Here is a 20,453-nt window from a genome sequence, read left to right as displayed (position 1 = left end):
CGAGGAAAGGCCCTGGCAGCTTATCCGGATGATGGCCGGCCGTTCGAACGGTGTGCCACTCACTGCCGTCCGAGCCAATTTTCCAGCCGCCACGCAGCTTTGGCACGAGCGCATGGGCCATGCACGCATAGCCGGTCGAGAATATGAGAGAGGAAGGCGAGGGCTCCTACATGTCGTCGGTCTCGGCATGGACCGGCGCCGCGGCAGAGGCGCGGCCTCGAACGGCCCGGTCATCCGGACGCCTGCCGATTGGACGAGCGTGTGATTGGCTAAAATTACTGGTGGCGGCGGCGTCCGGATATGCAACGCGCTTTGACTGGGACGCTAGCGGGTCCTCGAGCCGCTGCTGAAGGAGTAGCAAGCTCGACGCTGTGATGTAATCCATCGGACCAAGGCTATGGTAATGCTATTATTAATGCTGCATCGTGCTGCCGCTATGGGTATTACAATAACCCAGCGCTGGCACCATGACCCAGTTCGATGCACAGCGACCTTTCTTGACGAGTGGCAATGGCGCGTTGCAGTGGGTCTTCCTCTTCACGGTATCCTCGTATCCATCGTGTTCCGAGCGATCTTTGTGGATGCGTTTTCATGTGGCCACACTTGACTGTCTCGCAGCGACATGCTGCGCGCCATCACCAACGAGCGAGCGTCTGGTTCCTCGCCACCCTCCGCTGGTCCACGCTCGTTGGACCACAAGGCAACCTGGTGTTCACTGCATAGTCCATGCCAGTATCTAGCAATATAGATAGATATTGGCTTCGATATGGCCAGCCAGCGATGCACAACGTCGTTCCAGCGGCGACGCACGACCACATCTGCGACGCTGGGTGCATTTTGGCGGGAATGGCTGGCCACGCTCCGACATGATTCTTCTGCTTTTCTCGCGCGTAGCGTGTTTTTGAAGTACCTTGCCGTATTTTAACGTCGTTGGGCGCGGGTTTGTATGGGATCCTGTTTCCATATTTACGGTATATATCGTATTGACGGTACAATCGCCGCCACCTGGCGCGTGCAATTAAATTCGGCAGCTGCAATGTTCCAGCTGCTGCGCCGATACATTACGTACGTCGGACGCCGAAATTAAAATAAAATGGCGAGCCATACAAAGTTGAAGCCGTGGCTTTGTTTGGATATCATCGGTTTTGGAGGTCATTCTTCCATCCACCGCCACCATCGCCCGTCGCCGCGCCCTCGCCGCGGCCTCCGACGAGTCCTGGGGTTGTCCTCGTCCGCTCTGAGCCTTCATCTACCGCGCCTTCATCTACCTCATCATCGTCATCGTCATGCTGCTTCTCTCTCGCTGCGTCGCGTGTCGAGACGACGCGTGCGACTCGCCGCGCATGGACAGCCAGCTCCTTGGCCCGAGCTCGCCGTCGCGCAGAGACTTTGGCTACCAGACGCTCAACTTGTCGAGCCGCGCGCCGTTCCCGGAGGCGCCCAGCGCGCGTGACTTGTACCGCGCGAGCATGCAACAGCCTCGCCGCAGCACGGGCACGTCGCCGTTCTGGCTTGACCTCGACGTCGCGAGCCTCCCCGAGGCGACGCGTGGGCCGTGCGAGACGTTCTGCCAGCCGCAAAACTGGTCGTCTGCGTTTGCATCGCCTCTGGACTTTACGCTCAAGGCGTACGAGGCCAAGCCGTCGTCCAAAGGGCGGTACGCGTACACGCTCGCGATCGTGAGCCTCGCCAAGCCGAAGGACGAGCCGCACAAGGTACGCCATGCGCCGACACCGCCCTACTCGCAGCCGACGTACGCCAACCACTACAACAAGTACGTCGTGCACCCGCGGCTCTGCGACGCGTTCTCGGCAGCGTGCCACTGGTCCAACGCGTGGGTCAAGACGGAAAAAGTGCAGCACGTGGCACTTGTGCGCAAGACGGAGGCCGAGATCAAGTCGTTCGTCCACACCATGGCCTTTCGCCTGCCGGGCCACAACGTCGCCGCCATGTTCAAGCACAAGCTGTCCAAGACAACATCGCTTGAAGCCCGCGCCGAAGCCGTCGTGGAAGTGCTCTCGTACATCCTCAGCATCTCGCACCTCGGCGTCGACCGCCTCGTGCCGCTCAAGGAGCCCGTGCCGCAGGACATGCGCGTCCGGCTCTTCTTGGAGCTGGCGTGGGGCGCTGGCTTGGGGCCGACACCGACAGGCTCCAACTCGTGCGACGGTCGCCTCGAGTCGCGCGATCGGCTCGGCCTGCCCACCGAGTGGCTCATGGATATACTCAAGCCGTCGGCGTCGGCGTCCGCGCTGCCGAGCAAGTCGGTGCCGCCGCCCATGACGCTGCTGACGCCGCCGTCCTGTACGCTCTACGTGCCGCCGCACGAGTGGCGCAAGCGGGCCACGCCCGGTGCGTTTACGGTTCAAGTGTCCCATATCCACGTGACGAACGCGGTGCAGTATACGCTGACAGTCCTCTTCCACGACGCGTACGACTCGCCCGGGTCGGCCTCGGTCGCGCGCCGGTACAGTGACTTCTATGCGCTCGCATCGCATCTCGAGGCCAAGACGGCGCTGCCGGTTGTTGCCCTCCTCCCGCCCAAGACGCTCTTTGCGTCCACGGACGTCCGCTTTGTCGAGCACCGAAGCGTGCGCCTCCAGCAGTTCCTCAACGCCGTGCTGGGTCTCTCGTTCACGGGGATGCTCGACCAGATCATCTCGATGGCCGCCGAGCCGCGCGTCCGCGCCTTCTTGTCGCTGCCGGTGGTGCAGTGGAACGTCGTGCCACAAGCGTCCATGCCGCTGGATCGCATGGACCGCTTCCGCGCCTTCTCCAACTCGCCGACCGTGTCGAGCTCGGCGTCACCGGCCCGCAAGAAGCTCGCCGACGTCGACAAGATGCTCCGTGAGGCCGACCGTCATGATCATGACGACGACGACGACGATGACGCGCACCAGCTCGTCGCGCTCGAGGCGTCGCCCTATTTTATGCCAGCTCGGCGCGCGACCAACCCGCCCGCTGTGCGCGCCGGTGCCGCCTAATATAGTACTATAATACCTTATCTATTATACTCTACTAGAATACTACTCGTTTCATATGTCTACGCCATATTATTGTCGACGACGCAGTGTCACGACGAGCAACAACGTCACGTGACGGTCCACGGACCGCATGGTGCGGTCCACAGCTGCGTGTGACATGTGGCGTGAACAATCTGTCGTTTAGTATGTTTCGAAAGCGACTTCGTTTGATTCAATCCATGCAGCAGAAGCAATAGTTTAGCACATGTATACAAGATTACTAACGCCACGTGGCACGAGTGGGCGCATCTACTGGTCGTTGCCGATGCCCCGGTGTACCTCGTACACATCATCCGCGGTCGCGAACCCGGCACCGCAGGCAAAGCACCAGTGTTGACCACAGACGCACGTCATGTGATTGCAGCCGCCCGTCTTCTCTGTCTCGACAAAGCACCCGGGGCACACGTTAAGCTCGCCCCCTCCGTCGATGCACTCGTTGCAGCGGAACGTTTCGACGTCTACGGGAGGCTCGACAGCGCAGTTGCGCTCGGCCAGCTCCTTGACCTTGTAGCAGCCGAGGCACCAGCCATAGTACATTTCTGCGCACCACGTCATTTTGGAGGCGACAAGTGCACACGCTTGCCGGTTGTGCTTGCGGAGCACACCAAGCGTGGGCACCCGACGGCAGAACGGACACCCGAGGTTGGACGCAAGCACCATCTTGCCCGGCTGCACGGCACCGTACCACCGCGACAGGCATGAGTCGCAGCACTTGGTCGCGCAGCGTCCGCACGCCGAGTGGAGGGTGGCGAGCGAATGGTCTTCAAAGCAGAGGTTGCACACGTCTCGGAGAGCCTCTGTGAGCACCAGGCTGCGGACCTTGGTGACGAGCCCGTCGGCGCCATGGGCGCGCTTCCCGCCCACACGAACGTCGGGTGTCGACGACGGCGAGTCGTCCGTGGCACTCATGAGGTCGTCGTACTTGGTCGTGAACATCTTGAGAAGCGAGATCTTGGGGTCGAGGGCCATCGCCAAAAAGGCGGACGGCGACCGCGACCATCCGAAATGCTCGAGCAGCGCCGTGTTCTCCAGCACGAGCGCCGAGAGCGTCGTAAGAGACGCTTCCGTGTCCGACGGAAAGTATCCTGCGCGATCTTGACATGGCCTCGTGCCACGTCATTTATACGCGGTTTGTATCGGACGGCACGAATGTTGGTCCTGGATTGTTTCTCGATTCGGGAGCGATTGGCGAAATGCAATATGTTGATGCAAAGGGTTCAAGCCCTGGAGGCGTTGTCCCATTCTTCTCTTTCCCATCTATATACATGCGCAAAATGAATACTAGTATAAAGGATCCGCAACGTGCTCGCGGTATCTTTGTGGTACAAGGCTTCCCAGCGAAACACAGCTACAGCGCCGCCGTCGTCTGGTTCCACCGCCACAGCGTATTTAGTCGGGCGCTTGGATATGCAAGTGGTAGAGACAGCCAATAGCACACGGCCTCTGTTTAGTGGTCGTCAGGGGGATGCGTGTCGGAGAGAATTTGGTTCAATATTGTATACAAACCGCCAATGAATGACGTGGCATATAGATTCGACACTTTTTCGATCGCACAACATTGCTCCATACTCTAAAGGTGAGTGATGGTCGAACGCCTGGTGCTTTCAAGAACTGTCGACTTGTGCCCTTGGAGGCAGCACAGAGCTGCTACGGTCTTCTTCTTTGCCAGGAGCAAGGAGCTCAAGTCCAACGCAATCCACAGATCAGTGCAATTGAGCAAACATATCTCCCTATTAACAACGGCCAACGGTGCAGAAAGCACGCCACGTACTGTACCCTTTGCCTCCTATCCAATCCTTTCTAGAACGAAAGGCGTCTCTCTTTCTCGAAGAGCACTGAGTGAAGGTGACTACTCAAAAGCGAGCCGCATTGAGACAAGCATAACTCAATCGCCCGACAATGACCCAAACCAATACGACGACGACGCCAACGTGGCAAGAGCTCGCAGGCGACAAGCCGGAACTCGACCTCTTCCTCGTCTGCGACACCACAGGGTCCATGGGCACGTACCTGCCGGCACTCCAAGCCTCGCTGCGCCAGGTGTTTGCGCTCGCCAAGCTCATGTACCACGACCGCCTCAAGGTGCACATCGTCTCGTTCAAGGACTACTGCGACGGCGACATGGTCCTTTCGTCCGTGAGCCGACGCCAAGGACGCAACGACGCGATCGTCAAGTTCGTCGACGACTTGCGCCCGACAGGCGGCGGTGACTGGCCCGAGGCTGTTAAGACCGCACTCAACTTTGTGGTCGCGACCGTCGACGAGCTGCGGGCGCAGGCGGCGTCCGGCTCTGCCATCGTCTTTCTCTACACAGACGCACCGCCGCACCACGCAACGACGCAGTCCAACAACATGACCAAAGAGATGACGGCCATCGCTGCCAACCCGGCGTACCGCGCGGGCCACGACTGGTGCAGCATCCAAAAGACTCTGCGCGAGGCGGACATTCCCGTCTTTACCTTTCACTCGCCGCTTCGCAATGGTGCCAACGCCCATGCGTCGCCGTCGTTCTACGCCCTCTTGGGTCCTGTCGTCGTGCTGCCGACGCTGTCGTCGACCGTGATCACCAAAGCCACGATCGGCCTCCTCCTCCAGCTCATGGACGAAGAGGTCGATGAGATGCCCGAGTTTGCACGGACCTCCTACTTTCACGGAACGACGCCCTTTAACGAGACACTAATCGTGCCGAGTGAGAACGATCTCATCGACGACGACCGACGCGCTGACGCCAGTGCGCATGCCGTTCACGTTTGCATCGATCCCTGCCATGCACGAGCGCCTTGATGCACTCTTGCCGCTCTTTGCCCACGACGCGGGCTTCCGCAACCTCGTCATGAAGACATTCGAGGTGATTTTTCGACCCGACAACATTGCCGCTGTGACGTACAACCCGGTCTTTGGCAAGTTGTGGCGGCTCGCGTGCCGCCAGCGCTTGGATCCGCGTCTGGACGACCTCACGACGCAGCTCTCGCGCTGCGTGGACGCGCTGCCAGCCGATGGGAAAGCCCTCGTGCAAGAATGGCTCATCGCATCGTACGACGACTCGGCGCGTATCCAGGGACTTGTCGACGCCGCGCCGGCGGGAGCTGTCTTTGTGATGGCCGCCGGTGCGCCGACGGTCGCGGGCAAGCATCTGCGGTCGCTCGCACGGGCGCCGACTGCCGGCGCCTTGGCGAGTGTCACGTCGATCTTGAGCCACTTGCAGCTGTACGCGACCGCCACGCTGGCGACGGACGACGGCACACCGGGGTACCTGCCGTCGACGCTCTCGAACGACGATTTGTTTGCGTGTCTCCCGCACCTCGTGTGCCCCGGGACGTCGTTCAGCCGGCGCGGCGCGGCAGTTCTCGCGCTGCTGTGCTGTCTCTCGGACCATACGCTCCTCAAGGCGCGTGCAGAGGCGTACTTGGCATCGATCCGCGGCTCGTGGCTGCCGTTCGAGCTCGTAATTGAGTTTCCCGAAATCGTGTCAACCGAGTTCATCCAGCTCCTGTACCGCGGCCGGGCTCACTTGACCGAGCACGAGCAGGCCGTGTACACGCAGTTGTACCTCGTGCACCGGCTCCGGTGCGCGGCGACCAAGGACGTGGGCGTCACCCTTGGCTTCTCGCCGACCAAGACGCAGCTGTGGCCCGACACCAAGGCGCGTTGCCGCGTCTGCGCATACGAGACGAGCTGCTCGCTCATGGTCGAGGCGGATCTGTGCGCCATGTGCGTCACGTACGGCGATGACGCGCCGCGGCTCCAAGCCGAGACGGTCGTCGTTGGCGACACGTCGCACCTCGTGGAATGCGTCGACTGCCACGGCGTGTACGCGGTGCTCCAAGTGCACCAGCTCGCGACACACCCCAAGTGCTGGTACTGCCGGACCAACCAGTTGACGCCGGCGCCCAAAATCGAGTGCCATACGTGTCTCAACAGCTACGTGGACCCCGCGGGGCTCTACAAGCAGCAGTGCAACGACGACACTGATGGGCTCTGGACGTGCCCCGTGTGCGTCACCGCGCCGAGCCGGGGCACGGAAGCATCTCTTACGACGCTCTCGGCGCTCGTGCTGGAGAACGCGGCGCTGCTCGAGCATTTCGGATGGTCGCGGTCGCCGTCCGCCTTTTTGGCGATGGCCCTCGACCCCAAGATCTCGCTTCTCAAGATGTTCACGACCAAGTACGACGACCTCATGAGTGCCACGGACGACTCGCCGTCGTCGACACCCGAAGTTCGTGTGGGCGGGAAGCGCGCCCATGGCGCCGACGGGCTCGTCACCAAAGTCCGCAGCCTTGTGCTCACAGAGGCTCTCCGAGACGTGTGCAACCTCTGCTTTGAAGACCATTCGCTCGCCACCCTCCACTCGGCGTGCGGACGCTGCGCGACCAAGTGCTGCGACTCATGCCTGTCGCGGTGGTACGGTGCCGTGCAGCCGGGCAAGATGGTGCTTGCGTCCAACCTCGGGTGTCCGTTCTGCCGTCGGGTGCCCACGCTCGGTGTGCTCCGCAAGCACAACCGGCAAGCGTGCGCACTTGTCGCTTCCAAAATGACGTGGTGCGCAGAAATGTACTATGGCTGGTGCCTCGGCTGCTACAAGGTCAAGGAGCTGGCCGAGCGCAACTGCGCTGTCGAGCCTCCCGTAGACGTCGAAACGTTCCGCTGCAACGAGTGCATCGACGGAGGGGGCGAGCCCAACGTGTGCCCCGGGTGCTTTGTCGAGACAGAGAAGACGGGCGGCTGCAATCACATGACATGCGTCTGTGGTCAACACTGGTGCTTTGCCTGCGGTGCCGGGTTCGCGACCGCAGATGATGTGTACGACCACTTGTACGAGGTACACCGGGGCATCGGCAACGACCAGTAGATGCGCCCACTCGTGTCACCTGGCGTTAGTAATCTTGTATAAATGTACTCCAACTTTTGTTTATGCTGCATGGATCGTGTCGACCGCTACCATGGCGCTGCACCAAGTAGCATGCGATGAATGAAAGCCCTCGTCTTCCAGGGTCCGTGCCCCGGTGCACACCACGGTTTCATGACGTGGCATCACAGAGGAGGACCCAGCACGTACAAAAGGCCGAGCTGGAGACACCCGTGCACACGCCGCAGGACGACGCATATTGTATTTTCCGAAGCTCTATTTTGCCTCGTTGAGAGGACAGGTTAGTCTCAGCTACGCCACCGCGCAGCCTTTCGTCCTCGGGAAGCAAAATAGCCGAAACGCGTAACCGATTTCGTTCATGGCCGCGGAAGCATGAAGACCGAAGACGGGATCTGGGGCATGGCGTCGCTCTGGCGGCAGCGAGGCCCCAAGGCGGTCGTGGGCATTATCGACACGGTATGTACGATGGACTTGTATCGCGCTACCTACATCTCGATGCTAGGTCTTTCTGCACGGCCAAAAGCCGGGCCAATGGTTCTTTACGTGCAAAACCGGCGAAGTGTTGCGCAAGAAGAAGCTTTCGGAGCTCGTCGAGCGCTTTGTGCGCATCGCGCGCGCCAACGAGCGCAACGTCAACGGCCACATTTGCGTCGCACGCCGCGCCGACGGCTCTGGCGTCGTCTGGGACCACGCCTCATTCCTTCGGGCACTCGACGCGCCGCTCGATCCCGACATCCTTGCGCTTCAAGTACGGCCATCCATCCTTCTTTGTATCGAGTGGATAATCGTCCTTGTCCTAGCCATTTGTGTGCAGTCGCGGCAGCCTTGGCGCGATCTACCGCGTCGACATGCGCGCGTCCTCGGACCGGGCACGCCCCATCTTTGCAACGCACAAACTTGCTCAGCACCAAATGCAATCCGACGAGCCGGTGATTGCACTGGACGCGCCGTTATCTGGCGTCAAGTGCCACGCCAAGCCCATCAACGCCCGCCTGCATCAGATTACAATCATGCTCAGTCGTCACATCGAGGTGGGTCTCCTGAGGAAGATCTTCCTTACTCGCGACATTCATCCTCTACGTAGGAGGTCCACGGTTGCGCGGTAAAGGAGCTGACCGCCGACTACCTCTTGGACGACGACAACCAGGTACATTTACAACGTATAAAACCAACGAGACCCAAGGCATTAGATCTGGCTCGCGTGGATCCCGTCGGTGAGCTACGTTCGGACGGCACGGCGCGTTGGCAGCGACCACTCCATCGACGTCGACGAGCCCTACGACGCTCTCGGCCGCACGGGCCAAGAAGCCGTGTTTGACCAAGCCGAAGATGCCATCGATCGGGCGCTGACGCCGGCGACGCATTTCAGCCTCAAACTCGCGACGCAGGGCGAGCCGCCGCGCGTGTTTCCGACGCCGTTCAAGTGCAGCGGCGACTTCTGCGCCTACGACCTCGCGTCGCCGGCGCCACTGATCGCCGACGTCGAGGTCAACGGTCTCCCGACCTCTCGCCGGAATGCGCACGCGCTCTTTGAACCCGAGGCCGTCGCCGCGCTCGGGTACGCCAAACTGCACGAGCTCCACGGCAACTCGGTGCGGCAGCTCGCCAACGCGGCGCCCGACCGCCTGCAGTTTACGCTCACGTACAAGTCGATCGCGCTGGCCAAGACCAACAAGCAGCGCCTCCTATCGGCGACGACCGTGCCAGCGCCGGTAGGGCGCCAAAAAGCCTACTTGGCACCGACGGCCACGACGTCGATGCGTGCAAATCTGAGTAAGCTCTACGGCGAGCTCGATGGCGGCACGGCCAACTACTACCGCCAAGTCAAAGTGTGTCGCAACTGCTTTGCCGTCTACTCCCTCCTCGACGCTGCTCGGTGCGACGCCAAGAGCGTAGTGTCCTTGGAGACTGACGGCGCGTAGACCGCTCCTGGACGCGCTCGCCTCCAACAACAACAACAACCACAACAACGAAGCGACGTCGAGCCGTGACGACGTCGAGAAGCGAGGTCGCGTCACCGCCGTCAGTGACAACCACCAAGCACCCAAGCTTCCGCGGCTCTCATCGTCGAGTCCCCGGACAGGTATGCGAGGCGCAATCAGTCGGTGGTGTACCAAACACACTGCGTAGTCGACGCCGGGCTTCGAACGAGTGCAAGCATGCCGCAGCTTGGAAAAGCACTGCGGAAAGTATCACCAACAAAGCCCAAGCCGTGGCGCCAATCAAAAGAAGAGACCGACGTCACCAAGTCGTTCGAGGTATCTTTCTAGAGCTATCTATGTCCGTCTACCTAACGCATGCCAGGACTTTGTCGGTCTCGATGGCTACTTGCGCGGGAAGGACCGACGGCGCAAACACAAGCCACTCCGTGAAAACGCCTTGTTTCCGAGCGGCCTCCCACTCAAGTCGGCACCCGTCAATAATGTCGACAGTGGTCCCTCGGTCTTGCTCATCGACACGGACCAAGATCGGATTCAATGCATTTTGGACGCACTCGAGGCATACGAAGTGCAAGCCCTGTGCGACGGCGCGCTCGTATGCGCTTGGAACACCCCAACACCTGTCATAATAGCACGTTTCTAGGGCCTCAAGGAAGCGCAGTCCCGTCATTTTGACGTCATTTTGTGCCACCGCGACGCACCGAGCATGCACGCACTCGAGTTTACAAAGCTCCTTCGGCAACACGAGATCCAGCACAGCATCGCGCTGCATGCGCCCGTGCACCGGTCGCCGATCGTGTGCATTACCGAGCACACGTCGCCGGAAGACCTCCGCGCCTACATGGACGTGGGCATGGACGGATGCCTCAGTTTGCCGCTCGATCTGTCGGCGTTGCGCCACACGGTCGACGCGGCGATCGCGTCGATCGTAAAGCGTCGGCGCCAGCACCCACGTTGCATGCGCTCGTGGCCGGTGCGAAAACGAGCATCGTTGCCGAGTCGAAGCGCCGACGCCCGGTCAAGCGAACGACGTCGACGGTGGCGTCGGTGCACCCGTTTCCGGTGCCATCGGCCACCGACGCCCGGACGTTTGCCGGTACCTTTCAGATGGACGTCGACACGGCGATGCCATTTCTCATTCTCAATCGCCCGAGCGCCGCTACCTCGACGCTCTTCAACCTCGTGGTCGTCCACGATATCTTTGATACGCTAGAGCGACTGCAGATCTTTCTCGCGCCGATTCTGCGTCGGTACGACGCCGCGCAGGTCCTCCTGTGGAACTACCCAGGCCAGGCGAGTACGACATGGCGCCCCGGCGTCGTGCTCAACAACGTGTACTTGGCGTCGTGCCTCCAAGCGCTACTTCGCCACGGTACACTAGTCTGCTCTTTTCAACAACATTTTTTAATCTCGACATCTCTTCTCGCCTTAGTGGGACCGGACGTGCTCGGCGAGTTCAAATCAGCGCCTTTCCTGCTGCTCGGGTACGGCAATGGCGTCCCGATTGCGCTCCAGTACTGCGCGCTCGCGCCGTCACCGCAACTCCGCGCCCTCGTGAGCGTCAATGGCTTTGCCCACGTCGATCCGACGCTGGCCGCCTTCTTCCACGACGCACTCAAGGTGTTTGCTTGCTCGCCAGCAACGCGGCCGGACCTGCCCGTGTACTTTCACGCCCGGTTTCTCTTCTCTGGCGCGTATCTTGCGACTGTCTCGACACCGCTCGCTCTCAACTTGTACACGGCCGTGAGCAACTCGATCTCGCTCGAAGGTCGCGTCGCGCTCTGCTTGGGCGCCCTTAGCCACATCGACATGCGCGAGGCCCTACAGAAGATCAACGTGCCCACGATCTTTGTCGCGGGCGCGCAAGACGGCCTCGTGCAGCCCAAGCACGTCGAGACGTGCGTCGCGTCGCGCGGGGGGCTCGTCGACTCGATTCACAAGGCGCTCGTCCATAGACGCTCGAAAGCTTGTGTTGTCTGGTTCGACGCGGGCCACGAAGTGTGGCAAGAGTGCAAGCCGGCAATGGCCACGCTCATGGAGCAGCTCATCACGGGCTTTCACGAGACGCACGACATGCTACTTCCGGCAACAACGACACCGTCAATCTCAACGTCAACCTCAAAGTCAAGTGCAAAGTCAAGTGCAACTTCAATGTCCAAACCGGCACATGTGCCACAAAGTTATGAAGACCACTTTATCAACAAGATTATGGGCACGATGAGCGACGTCAAGGCCGCGCACCATGTGGGCGACGCGTCGTGGGCCGCGTACCAAGAGGCCCACGCAAAGTCCGCGCACCCAAAACAGAGTACGAAGGCGGCCTCGAAACCGAGCGCGCCGCTCGACCTGACGTTGGATCCGATGGCGCCCGCGTTTGAGCGTGAAACCAACCGCATCTACAAGGCCGGCGACGGCAGCCGCATCTACCCAAGCGACCGCAAGGACGTCAAGGAGTACATGAACTGGCGCGTCCAGCGGAATGCCACGCGGCTCACTCGCATGGACCGCGCCGCGCGGTCCATTCAAAGGGCGTACCATGCGTACCGGGCTCGAACCCTCGCGCACCGGGTCGCCCAGCACAAGGCCGCGCTCCGCATTCAACGCGTCTACCGCGGTTGCAAAGGCCGCGTTCTCGCGGCTATTCGCCGCAAGGAAGACTGGGCGGTCCGGCTCGTCCAGCGCGCGTGGCGGGGCAAGGCTGGCCGCGATATCTACGCGCTCCGGAAGCGTCAGCGTGCGAGTGCGATCGCGATTCAAGCGGTCGCCCGCGGCTTCCTCGGACGTCGGCGCGTCCGTCATTTGCGCGCGCGCCGGTATGCATCGGCGTGCATCATCCAGTCGTTGTTCCGTCGGCTGTATGCCATCAAGATTGCACAGCGCCGGCGTCTTCAGCGCACGTCGGCCATGGCGATTCAGGTACTCCTCGGTGCACGCATGTTGATAAATGGCACTAACAACATCGGGTGTCTAGCGCATCTACCGGGGCCGGCTCGGGCGCAAGCGCTTTGCCGCCGAGAAGGACAAATACCTCTACTCGAAAGCGCAGTCGCAGAACATTGATTTTGGCAAGCAAATGCTCCTCGAGTACAAGCTCTATGGCACGCGCCTCCAGAGCGAAGTGCAATTGCTGCTCAACGAGAAGGGCCGGACCGAAGCATCGGTCGATGCGCTCCTGAAGGAGATCTCCGAGTTTGAAGAAGGCGTCCACGTCCTCGAGACGGAGATGCACGCCCTCAGCAAGATCGAGACGGAAGCCACGGGTGTGCTCGACGAGCAGGCCAAGTGGCAGCTCCGCGAGCAAAAAATGCGCCTCGACCGCGAGTTTGGTCACATGCTCAAGAAGATTGCGGACCGCCGCGAGAAGCTCGTCGTCCTCGGCGCATCGCTCACGTCGCTCGACCAAGCGCGCCATGCCAAGGAGGAGGACCTGCGCGGTCTCGAGCGCAAGCTCCTCCTCCTCCTCGAAGACCAGCAAAAGCAACTGCAAGGTACCGGAGCATCGTAGCAAAACGCAATCGCACTACGTATGGACTAGGCATCAAGGCCAAGCAGGCCAAGCGGTCGCAAGTGCTTGTCGACATCGCGGGCGGCGTGACCGAGCCAGGGCCTTTGGGCGCCGATGGCGCCGGCCCAGTGGCAGGCCCGGCGTCGACGGTGAGCCCCGAGCAGCGCCAGGAAGCCAACGCCCTCATGGAGTCGACCGAGACCATGATGAAGTTTGGGTTCATGTCCATGTCCATGACGTACTTTAGCAGCATGAATATGATCAAGGCCATGCGCCACATTGGCGCGCACCACACCTTCCTTGAGAGCGCGGCGGCCATCCACCAAGCTGGCGCCACTCCCTCCATCCTCGGCGCGCCGTCGCCCTTCCAAGCGACTGCGCCGCCCGGAAGCTTCCCGGGGCAGCAGCCGCTGCTCGTGAGTGCGTGGAGCGTCCTCGACGTCGGCCGCTGGCTCGACACGATGGCGCTCGGCACGTACAAGCAAGCGTTCGCCGATGGCACGGTGGACGGCGCGCTTCTCTATGATCTCAACGACCACGTACGACGCGTCATCGTCACCGCTGTCGTTGAGTTGGTGGTGTCACGTAGGACCTGCGCTACTCGCTCGGCATTGAGCACGACTTGCATCGGAAGAAGATCCTCCAGGCCGTCGACCGGCTCAAGGCGGCCGAGGGCAAGACCAAGGAGCGCTTGTACGCCGCCGCCGACGCCCCGTTGTCCTCGTTGCCGGACGCATCACCCTCGGCGACACCACTGGCATCAACCTCGGCGACACCAGCAGCAACGACCCCGGCACCTCAAGGGGCACCCCTCGACGTTGATCCTGGCGTGCCCAAGCTCGCGGTGCAATTCGAAGAGCTCTGCTCCATGGCGCGCAACGGCAAGCTGAAAGCGCTCAAGGAGGCGCTCGCGCGCTGGCCCGACGCGCCCTTCGATAAGCTCAGCGTCAAATCGCAGTGCGATCTTGGTGTCGGGACCGTCTACGACGACAGCCTCGCGCGCCTCGCGTTCCACGTCAACTTGAGCGACGACCATGGCAACACGCTCTTGATGCTCGCGGCGCAGAACAATGGGCTCAAGGTCGCGCAGTTCCTCCTCTCGAAAGGCGCCAATCCCAACCATCAAAACAAGCAAGGCCAGACCGCCGGCCACTACGCGATGGCGTACAACTTCTTTGACCTCGGCGCGTGGCTCCTCGACCCGGACAAGGGCGGCGGCCGCGACGACCTCCCCAATATGCACGGGCTCACGGCCTACGACGGCCTCGGGTAGCGACCGCCACTTGTTGATAAGTTATTGAGATTTGATGACGCATGTTGTGGTTGATTCAGCCAAGGTGACAAAGCTATAAGTTCCTCCATGTCGATGGACGCGAGGGCGGTCATTGATCATGACCGAGCGTCTAATCGACTGCCTTATTTACCAAGTGCATCCATATCCGTGCTCATGTGCTCTTGGTGCCATGTTGACACGGCGCGGACGATGGGCATGGGTGCATGGACGTGAGGCGCCGTGACATGGACACGGCCGACGTGGGTGGCGTGGGGCTGGGATGCAACGCCACGGGCAGCCGCTCATCCACCTCGTCGTTGCATCGAGTAGTGTAAAATAGGTTTTTTGATAGTAGTTTTATCTAAGAGATAGAATTCGAGGCCTAATCCGAGTCCGTTTACTCGACGTCCTGGACGTTCATGTCGCCCTGGTTGGCGTCAGCGTTGTCGGGTTCCTGGTCCGACGTCCACAGCGTGAGGTTGTCGCGGAGGAGCTGCATGATCAAGGTCGAGTCCTTGTACGACTCTTCCGAGAGCGTGTCGAGCTCGGCAATCGCGTCGTCGAACGCCTGCTTGGCGAGGTTGCACGCACGGTCGGGCGAGTTGAGGATTTCGTAGTAAAACACCGAAAAGTTGAGCGCAAGGCCGAGGCGGATCGGGTGCGTGGGCGGGAGCTCGGCCATCGCAATCGTCGACGCCTGCTTGTAGCTGTCGAGGGCCTTGTCCGAGCTCTCCTTGCGCTCGTCGTCGACCTGGAATTCGGCGAGGTACCGGTGGTAGTCGCCCTTCATCTTGTAGTAAAACACCTTGCCTTCCTCGCTCGACGAGTTGGGAATCAAGTTGCTCTCAATGATCTGCAAAATGTCGTTGCAAATGTTGACGAGCTCGGCCTCGATCTTGAGGCGGTAGTTCTTGATGTGCTCGGCGCGCTCGACGTCGCCCTTGTTCTCGATCGACGAGATCACGCGCCAGCTGGCACGGCGCGACCCGATCACGTTCTTGTAGGCCACCGAGAGGAGGTTGCGCTCCTCGACCGAGAGCTCCACGTTGTGGTTGTTGGCGACGGCCTTCATGTGGTCGACCATCTCGTCGTAGCGCTCGGCCTGTTCGGCGAGCTTGGCAAGGAAGACGAGCGAATCACGGTCCATGGTAGTTCTTAGAGCTGGGGGTAGTCGACGTAAGGCGGAGGCGGCAAATTCGGGACTGAGCCCGATTTATAATAATAGCTCGCCCCCGCCGGACCTCTGATTTCAGCCAATCCGAGGCGCGGATTCCGCTTGGATACCAAAACCAAGTCAAAAACGAGCCATACAGCGTGCTTGTTCTCGAAAACGCCGCGAGATTCGCAGTCGTCAGTGGCGTCGCACTTACGCAGGACTATACATTTGGCAAGGTATGGGAAACGCACTTCTCAGGGTGTATACAAACATCAAGAGAGTGGCGAAACGTGGGGTGGCGAGAAATTTAAAAAGAGTGTGTGTATTTTAATCCGCACGAAGCTCGCTTCAAGGTGGTATTTTATGACGTATCGTTTGTATCAAGATTGAATATTACTCGACCCGCGGGGGTTGGATTTTTATTGTATGGGTTTTTATATACAGGATTTGGGGCGGTTGAATTTTGGAGCCGTTTCCGCCACTTCGTCGTTCTTTTTTCAGTTTCACACGGCCGGCCTTTCGTTGAAGTTGTCCCGGCGCACGGTTCGCGTCATTTAGTTAGTCGATGGCGACGTCGAGTCGTCGAATTCGCACGGCAAGAGGCCACAGTGGTGGTACCGACGGTAGAAGGACAAGAGAGGGCGAGTAGGGGCGAGCCGCGCGAAACATAGATGCCGAGGCTGTCGCGGGTGAGGTTCACGCTGGCTCCCACCGTTACACTGCGCGTCGAGCGGTCGTTTCGATGCCGAAAATAACACGCGCGAGGGCGCGCCGGTGCAGGGGTTTCATCGTATTCGTACTGGGAATAGATACCACCTCGTGTAGTAGGAACGTGCCTGAAGCGGGCGCCACGACAACGGGTGGTTCAGACGCTAGCGTGCCGTGCATCGGTTTCGACGGACGCCGTTGGGTTTAGTCGGTGGCATCTGCCATATTTAGTCGAACCTCTCATTTTGAATGCAGCTAGAATACCTACATTCTGATCCGGATACACTCGACGGGAAACCCGTAGCATTTTATTTCGCACGGAGACACCAGTCATGGGGCGCTACACGACGGAGCAGACGTACACGGACAAGGCGGCGACGGTCGGGACCGTCCCGTATGAGGTCGTCAAGGAGAAGGAGGAGGCTGCGCCTGCGCCGGCGGAAGCGTCCAAGGAGTCCAAGGAGTCCAAGGAGCGCTTCAAGTTCAACCGCGTCGACAATGTCGCGGGCAGTACCGCTGGCGCCGGCAGCGGCGAGTTCCATATGTACCGCGCGGCCCGTCGCCGCGAGATGGAGCGCGTCGGTGCCATGGAAGCCGAGCACAAGAAAAAGATGGAAGACTTGGCCTTCCAGGAGAAGCGCAAGCGAGCGCAGGCCGAGCTCGAAGAGAAGACGCGCCAGAAAGCAGCCAAGCGCCGCCGCAAGCAAGAGAACGCCAAGGTGAAAAAGATGATGGGCGCCGACGCGACCAAGGACGAGCCACTGGACGTGACGCCCGACGTAATGCCGGGTGGCGTGCCCGAGATCCCGAACGACGGCTCGTTCTTGGCCAAGCTCCTTGCGCAGCAGGCGGCAAAGGACGCGACGCCATCGACCGATGCAGCGACGGCTTAGATAGATGGCGAGATACGAACGACGATATGTAAGCCGAGGTCATGTTGCTATATTTATGCCCATGGAGTCCTCTTCTAGTTAAGTATCACGCTGTATGTACATGCACCGACAGAGACGACGAGTGGCCGTGTCTACAGGAGGGCCGCAAGAAGCGCTGCCGACACGACCGACACGACCGACGCTGTCGTTGCGCCCGACGTCGTCGTTGTCGGGCCAGCGTCGGCCGGCGCCTTGGTCGAGGTCACGGGTGCAGGCGTCGGCGCTACCGTCGGCGGGGCCGTGAGGTTGGCGTACTGCGTGCAGAGCGTGCTGAAAAAGTCCTTGGCGACGACGCGCTGGCCGTCAAGGTCGAACGCGCAGACTGGGAGGCGGATCGAGAGGTACTTCTGGGCCACGCTCGAGCACTCGGGCACGGAGCAGAACGCACTGAGCTGGTCTTGGGTCGGGCGGCTCTTGGGCACCGGCACAAAGTTGTAGCCGGACGCGCGCGCGCAGTCGTTGAGGTTGCCAATGATCGGGCCAAAGCCGAGAGCGACCGAGCCTTGGTCGCAGTCGTACTGCAGCGCGTCTTGGGACTGCACGCAGGCAGCCGCGAGCGCAAGCAGCATCGGCGTCGTTGTCTTCATGATCGAAGTTAAGAAATGAGTTCTGAGACTGGAGCGAAAGCCAGCGTCGTCGGCCATCTGGTCCAACATTGCGGGGGACTGACCACCGCCATACAAACCCACCGTGTCGCGCGCTGTCCCAAGTTGATGGGCAAAGACAGGAGGTTCAAAAAAGAGAGCTCGGATGGCCAGTAATGCGCTGCAGCCTCGGCGGTTGTGCCAACGTGAGCTAATAACACCTATCCCAAGTCTGGTAGACGCATCTGGTAAGCGCTCGACTCGAGTTTGGGCGATGCTCTCTCGAACTCGTACCACCTTGTACTGCTGACCATCCGCCGGCCAGCGCGCCGGCAGAGGACGCAGCGATTCTTGCTGCGTTTGGATTGGTCCGCGATACTGAATTCCTGGACGACAAAAGAATACATACCGCCACATGCTGCCGCCACGTCATGGCCCCATCCACGGCTGGAGCTGGACTACCAAATGTACACCCACAAAGGTCGTCTGCAGTGTAGTTTGACTCGGCACAACAATGAGAACCAGCCAACACACTGTCCTACTTGCAGCGCCCAGGCGTTCTGCCAACGACCTCCCACGCTATCGACGTCGAGGGACGGTGATTTCGGTGCAGCGGACGCAGTGCTTTGGCGGCCAGGGTATCAAACGATAGAAGCCACCGTGTCTTCGCCCCACGACGTTATCAGGCAAAGGACGAGCTACTGCCCATGGGCGACCGCTCGAACGTTCCGCTGCTGTTGTTGCGCGGGAGGTACGGGCGCGGCGGGACACCCGCTGCGGCGGCATTCGTCGCCATCATCGGCGTCGTCTACTCGCGAAAGTGGATCAGAACCAGATTCGACGTGCACCACATCTGGCCACACCAGAGTCATTACCTGGTAATGGTACGGCGCGTCGTCGGCGCGAAGGAGCGTGTGGGCTTCGTCCAGAATCGCGTCCTTCCCGCTGCGCGCCGTCGTCGACGTGGTCGCGGCCGTGCGATGCGTAAAGTACAAGAGGAGGCTGCACGGGAGGAACTCGCTCAGAATGTACACGCCGAGCTCAAAGATATACGGGTCTAAGCCCGCTGGCGTTCGGTACTGGTCGTGCCACGACGGGATCGCGGCCGTCGCCATGCAGAGGAGGTAGATGCCCAGGCCGAGGAAGAGCGCGCAGCACATGGCACAGATAAGCATGATCTACGAGCCGTGCACGATGAGGACGACGACGAGAAGCAGCAGTAGGGATTACCCGGCGGACGACGATCTGGCGCGGCGTGAGGCCACGGAACGATGCATGCGTCGAGACGTCCATGTCAAAGAAGAAGTCATCTTCGACGTGCGTCGACTTGAAGAAGACGACGAGGCGGCCGCTGTAGTAGAGGATCGCGAGGAACCCGCAAATGTAGAAGCAGCCAAGACCGCCTTGCGTCCACTTCCAGAAGCTACCGGTCGAGTGGGTCGCAAACATGAGCACGACAAAGCCGACGTAGAGGACGAGGTTGCAGGCAAAGTACGCGGCCTTGTGGAGCGGGAAGCTCAGGCCATAGCAGGCGGTGCACAGCTGCGCGTAGAACAAGATGAGCAGCGAGTACGTCGAGACGAAGAAGAGACATGGGAGCAGCGAAAAGATCGACGACTAATGCAAGCCATTTTGAGCCCGACGCGCGAGGGCGAGTACGTACCACCCATGCAATGCTGGCGTTGGTCGAGTTCTTGCGCGGCAGGAAGGCGAGATCTGAGTCGCCAGGCGAGAGCGAGAGGGCGACGAGGTCGACGCTCAAGCTCACAAGGCGGGCGCTGGCTGCGATGAGGAGCAGCACGAAGAAGCGCTTGCGCGTCTCGGCGCCCGCCGAGATCTCGCCCATCTCTAGCTCCATGGCGCCGGCAGCATGGCGCGACTCGCCGCGGAGGGCGACGAAGGCGCAGATGCTCAGGCCGAGAAAGAGCCCGATGCCGGGGAGGAAGACCCACGAGAGGACGTCGACCATCGTCTCGAAATTGCGTTTCTACTTGCTTTGGGGCCGGGCGAAAGTGGCGTCTTTTTAGACCACCTCATACAAATACCAAGTTACACGGCGTGGATCCCTGCATTCTGGACCAGGCGGAACGAGCGATGAGCCATGGCCGACGCGTAGGCGACGACGAGCATGCGCGATGGGTGGAGCTTTGGCGAGGCGCTACGGACGCCGGCTCGGACGATTGCGTAGTTCGGTCGCTGAACCCAGCCATGGTGGTGCTAATCAGGCGAGCTCGATGGCACGCAGGACGTGGCCACGAGGACGACAAGTGCAAGCAAGGCTGGTCGCCGAGCCCTCGTGCAGGAGCATGGCATGGCCGTGGTAGCATTCGGGTTGTATGTGTAGCATCATACAGCAGCCCACGAGATGATATGTATCTGGCGTCAGGAGTGGCGAGTTCCCATCGCTGTCGGGCCACTGTTCTAGCCTGTACATGCTGTTCGCTCCTACGTAAGTGGAGGAAGCA

At 60.7% G+C, this 20,453-nt stretch overlaps 8 protein-coding genes across 8 annotated transcripts; 4 read left to right on the top strand and 4 right to left on the bottom strand.

The window, feature by feature from the left end:
* The first annotated feature begins 1,140 nt into the window (after positions 1–1,140).
* On the top strand, positions 1,141–3,022 carry SPRG_03107 (hypothetical protein). The gene has a single exon (XM_012341700.1). It carries the CDS (start codon positions 1,287–1,289, stop codon positions 2,982–2,984), a length of 1,698 nt encoding a protein of 565 aa, XP_012197090.1. The 5' UTR covers positions 1,141–1,286; the 3' UTR covers positions 2,985–3,022.
* A 250-nt stretch (positions 3,023–3,272) lies between these two features.
* SPRG_03106 (hypothetical protein) lies at positions 3,273–3,992 on the bottom strand (the record flags this gene model as incomplete). Its single annotated transcript, XM_012341699.1, has 1 exon — positions 3,273–3,992. The coding sequence occupies one exon, from the start codon at positions 3,990–3,992 to the stop codon at positions 3,273–3,275; it is 720 nt and encodes a 239-aa protein (XP_012197089.1).
* A 924-nt stretch (positions 3,993–4,916) lies between these two features.
* Positions 4,917–7,872, top strand: SPRG_03105 (hypothetical protein; the record flags this gene model as incomplete). Its single annotated transcript, XM_012341698.1, has 2 exons — positions 4,917–5,712; positions 5,756–7,872. The coding sequence occupies exons 1-2, from the start codon at positions 4,923–4,925 to the stop codon at positions 7,870–7,872; spliced, it is 2,907 nt and encodes a 968-aa protein (XP_012197088.1). The 5' UTR covers positions 4,917–4,922.
* Positions 7,873–8,236: 364 nt separating this feature from the next.
* SPRG_03104 (hypothetical protein) lies at positions 8,237–14,650 on the top strand. Its single transcript, XM_012341697.1, has 14 exons — positions 8,237–8,346; positions 8,393–8,638; positions 8,691–8,921; positions 8,975–9,037; positions 9,081–9,766; positions 9,813–9,973; positions 10,021–10,148; positions 10,195–10,425; positions 10,474–10,758; positions 10,830–11,202; positions 11,263–12,746; positions 12,802–13,318; positions 13,366–13,874; positions 13,925–14,650. The coding sequence occupies exons 1-14, from the start codon at positions 8,263–8,265 to the stop codon at positions 14,606–14,608; spliced, it is 5,682 nt and encodes a 1,893-aa protein (XP_012197087.1). The 5' UTR covers positions 8,237–8,262; the 3' UTR covers positions 14,609–14,650.
* A 285-nt stretch (positions 14,651–14,935) lies between these two features.
* SPRG_03103 (14-3-3-like protein) lies at positions 14,936–15,817 on the bottom strand. Its single transcript, XM_012341696.1, has one exon. The coding sequence runs from the start codon at positions 15,753–15,755 to the stop codon at positions 15,006–15,008; it is 750 nt and encodes a 249-aa protein (XP_012197086.1). The 5' UTR covers positions 15,756–15,817; the 3' UTR covers positions 14,936–15,005.
* Positions 15,818–16,782: 965 nt separating this feature from the next.
* On the top strand, positions 16,783–17,427 carry SPRG_03102 (hypothetical protein). The gene has a single exon (XM_012341695.1). It carries the CDS (start codon positions 16,805–16,807, stop codon positions 17,363–17,365), a length of 561 nt encoding a protein of 186 aa, XP_012197085.1. The 5' UTR covers positions 16,783–16,804; the 3' UTR covers positions 17,366–17,427.
* SPRG_03101 (hypothetical protein) lies at positions 17,385–18,048 on the bottom strand (the record flags this gene model as incomplete). Its single annotated transcript, XM_012341694.1, has 1 exon — positions 17,385–18,048. One exon carries the CDS (start codon positions 18,046–18,048, stop codon positions 17,497–17,499), a length of 552 nt encoding a protein of 183 aa, XP_012197084.1. The 3' UTR covers positions 17,385–17,496.
* Positions 18,049–18,670: 622 nt separating this feature from the next.
* Positions 18,671–20,328, bottom strand: SPRG_03100 (hypothetical protein; the record flags this gene model as incomplete). The annotated part of the gene is made up of 4 exons (XM_012341693.1): positions 19,652–20,328; positions 19,219–19,605; positions 18,864–19,166; positions 18,671–18,796 (listed from the first exon to the last, which is right to left on the bottom strand). The coding sequence occupies exons 1-4, from the start codon at positions 19,955–19,957 to the stop codon at positions 18,671–18,673; spliced, it is 1,122 nt and encodes a 373-aa protein (XP_012197083.1). The 5' UTR covers positions 19,958–20,328.
* Positions 20,329–20,453: the final 125 nt, after the last annotated feature.

This window comes from Saprolegnia parasitica (genome assembly GCF_000151545.1).
Source record: "Saprolegnia parasitica CBS 223.65 unplaced genomic scaffold supercont2.8, whole genome shotgun sequence".
Taxonomy (NCBI): domain Eukaryota; phylum Oomycota; class Saprolegniomycetes; order Saprolegniales; family Saprolegniaceae; genus Saprolegnia; species Saprolegnia parasitica.
Note: the sequence above shows the minus strand (reverse complement) of the source record. Positions and strands in the feature narration are given on the sequence as shown.